Genomic DNA, 2,792 nt, shown 5'->3' with positions numbered 1-2,792 from the left:
GTGCATCCCATCAGGGCCTATGGATGTGTGGGTGCCCAGTTTGCTTAAATGATCTCTAACCTGATCTTCTTTTCTCCAGGCTTCTTCTCTTACCTCTGCGGTCTGGGATTCCTGAGGGCCTGCCTTAGCCGTAAAGACCAAAGCAAAGGCGGCATTCAGTAAGTCCACTTTCTCTGACATTTATCAGGCCACAAACCCCCCCGCCAAACGTGTTCTTTATATCCACTAAATTTTGGAACAGCTGCTCAGCCTGAGGATGTAGAAGCAACTCATGCTGTCAACCCCCTCGACCCCATCACACCAAGTCCTTTGGGGCAGGAGAGCAGAAGAGGGGCAGAGAAGCCCACAGGTAGCAATGGGCTAAGGACATAGATCGTTGGTTTCCCCCTCGAGGCTTAATGTGTTGTGGTCTAATCCGTCATCGGTGAAGTTACCTGCGTCAGCCCAACAGAGCAGCTTGGAGAAGGGGTCAAACGTCAGGCCGTTGGGCAAGCCGATGTCCTTATTCACCAGGACCCTCCTGTTGGCTCCGTTGACAGTGGAAGTTTCGATTTTGGGTGCTTCACGATTCCAGTCCGTCCAGTAAAGGTTGCTTGGGAAATAATTATATAATGAACAAACAGGCCAGACAACAGTAAGGAGTGGTAGGAGATTATTGGCTTTTTCTTCGTTACTGGTTCTTGTCAGGAGAGAAGCTTGGTTTTCCCCTTAACAGTGCCGGAAATAAATCTTTGTTTGATTTGCAAAAAAAAAAAATCTCTTAAAAGAAAACCAGAATGATGTTAAATGTGTTTACGACCCAAACTGTAGCTCCTAGATGAGGGCGAGTCTTAGGAGTAGCACATTTTGTATCGCAACACCACCCGAGAGGCACAGCTTGTGTTTTCAAACGCCAGGCGTGTTTCAAAGCTTTTAAAAAAAATGTACATCCTGACACTGAAACAGCAGGTTTAGCCAAATCCTGAATTATTAAATAAAAGAGGGGATGGGGAACAGAGCCAGTCCCTCCTACGGGATGTGCAATGTAGGAGAGGGGCTCCCAAGGTCAGGATGGGGCCTTGGCAGCACTGCACGTGCCCGACTCTTGCACCTTGCAAAGCCCTGCGTGCAAATCCCTCCGGAAACGCTGCTGCTCACCCTCGGACGGGGTCCACCGCGATGGCCCGGGGGTTGACAAGCTCCGTGTCAAAGAGCACTCGCCGCTCGGAGCCATCCAGCCGGGCTCTCTCGATCTTATCCAGGCCGCTGTCAGTCCAGAACATGGCTCGGCGCAGGTGGTCCACTGCCAGCCCCTCGGGGCTGATGAGCCCTGCCAGAGGGATGGACACGGTCAACGGCCGGGGACACGCTGGCTCATGGTGCCCCAACCCGCCTGACCCCCAAAACCAAGGGATGTGAGTGAAGATGGAGGACCCCAAAGCAGGACAGCCCCAGAGCTGCGATGGGCAGAGGCTGATGTGGCTTTGGGCCGATGTCACTGGTGGTGGGAGCACACCTGAGTTAATAACGGTCTCCGGCTCAGCACCTGGCTCCAGACTCGCCCGGCTTATGGTCCGGCCGGCTACATCAGTCCAATAGATCGTCTTCTCCCGGCAGTCATAGTCGATCCCCACCACGATGGAGCCCTGACAGGGTTGGGAGAGGGACACAGGGTGAAATCCTGCCTGGGGCACGGCCAGGAGGCTCAACGAGCATCCTTATCCCACCAGCCGGCATTGGGAGCTGCCGGGGGTACTCTGCAAGGTGCAGCAATGGGGAATGACCCTCAAATCCCATTTCCTCAGCAAAACCCAAGGCCGACGGGCTCCTACTGCACTCCCCCAGCAGAGGTTTTTAGGCCAGCTGTTGCAGGCACACACCCACACCCAGATGGGTTTGAAACCCTTTGGCTCAAGGAGAGACTGCTCCAAGAGTGAAGCCAGCCCGAGGAATGACCTTCAGGATGGGAAAAGGGAATACTTGGCAAGGTGGTTCGGTTCCCCGGGGTGCAGGCAGGGTCGTGGCCCAGCTTTCAGCCTTCCTCTCCCTGGGTCTGGCCTGGCTGGAGAAGCACATGGCCACGCTCCAAGAGGAGTCCGAGGAAGGGCAAAAAAGGCAAGTTTGCAGTAGAGACGGGCAACTTGGGGCCCGTGACCGATGGCCACGGGAGCTCAACGAGCACCCGTGCTCCTGCCCTTTGCAGGCAACCCCGGGTCTGCGACCTGCCCCATAGCTGGGGTACGGCTGGAAAAGGAAAGGAGAACACGCCCGTGCCATCTCAACATCAACGCAATGTCCCCACAAACCAACATCAACCTTCCAGAGATGACCCCTCAAACCGCCACAGCTCAGACAAGAGTGGTCCAGAGCGATGCGCCACGCAGAGCCGCAGCATCAGCCTGTCCCTATGTCCCACTGGTGGTCCTGTACCCCCCACCCGACCCCGGCGCAGGAGATACGGTACATGCAGGGAGAGCAGGGTCTTCGCCGACTCCTTCTGCAGCCGGGTGCCGTTGAGCGGGAGGTAACCGATTTGCTGTCCCTGAGCGTAGAGCAGAAAGGTTCCCGTGGCTGGTGGGGACACGTCGGGCCGGGGCGAGGGCCGGACACTGGGCGGTGCGACGCTGGGGAGACCTGGCATATAAATTGGAGGAGGGGGGGACAGGGAGAGAGAGAGATGGCTCGGAGAGCATCGGCCCCTCGGCTCTGCACCTGAGCGGGGTGCAGCACCGGGAGCCCATGCTGTGCTAGGTGGAGGGGTGGTCACCCTCGGGGTGCTGAGTTCTTACATGGTGGGGTGCTGCCGGGCTCCG

At 56.9% G+C, this 2,792-nt stretch overlaps 1 protein-coding gene across 1 annotated transcript; it reads right to left on the bottom strand.

The window, feature by feature from the left end:
- Positions 1–434: 434 nt before the first annotated feature.
- Positions 435–2,613, bottom strand: LOC104167139 (nidogen-2-like; the record flags this gene model as incomplete). Its single annotated transcript, XM_009707293.1, has 4 exons — positions 435–592; positions 1,138–1,309; positions 1,496–1,625; positions 2,444–2,613. Coding segments are annotated over 4 exons (630 nt in total), but the record flags the coding sequence as incomplete, so codon positions are not given.
- Positions 2,614–2,792: the final 179 nt, after the last annotated feature.

Source organism: Cariama cristata, unplaced genomic scaffold (genome assembly GCF_000690535.1).
Source record: "Cariama cristata isolate BGI_N322 unplaced genomic scaffold, ASM69053v1 Scaffold44199, whole genome shotgun sequence".
NCBI lineage: Eukaryota > Metazoa > Chordata > Aves > Cariamiformes > Cariamidae > Cariama > Cariama cristata.
Note: the sequence above shows the minus strand (reverse complement) of the source record. Positions and strands in the feature narration are given on the sequence as shown.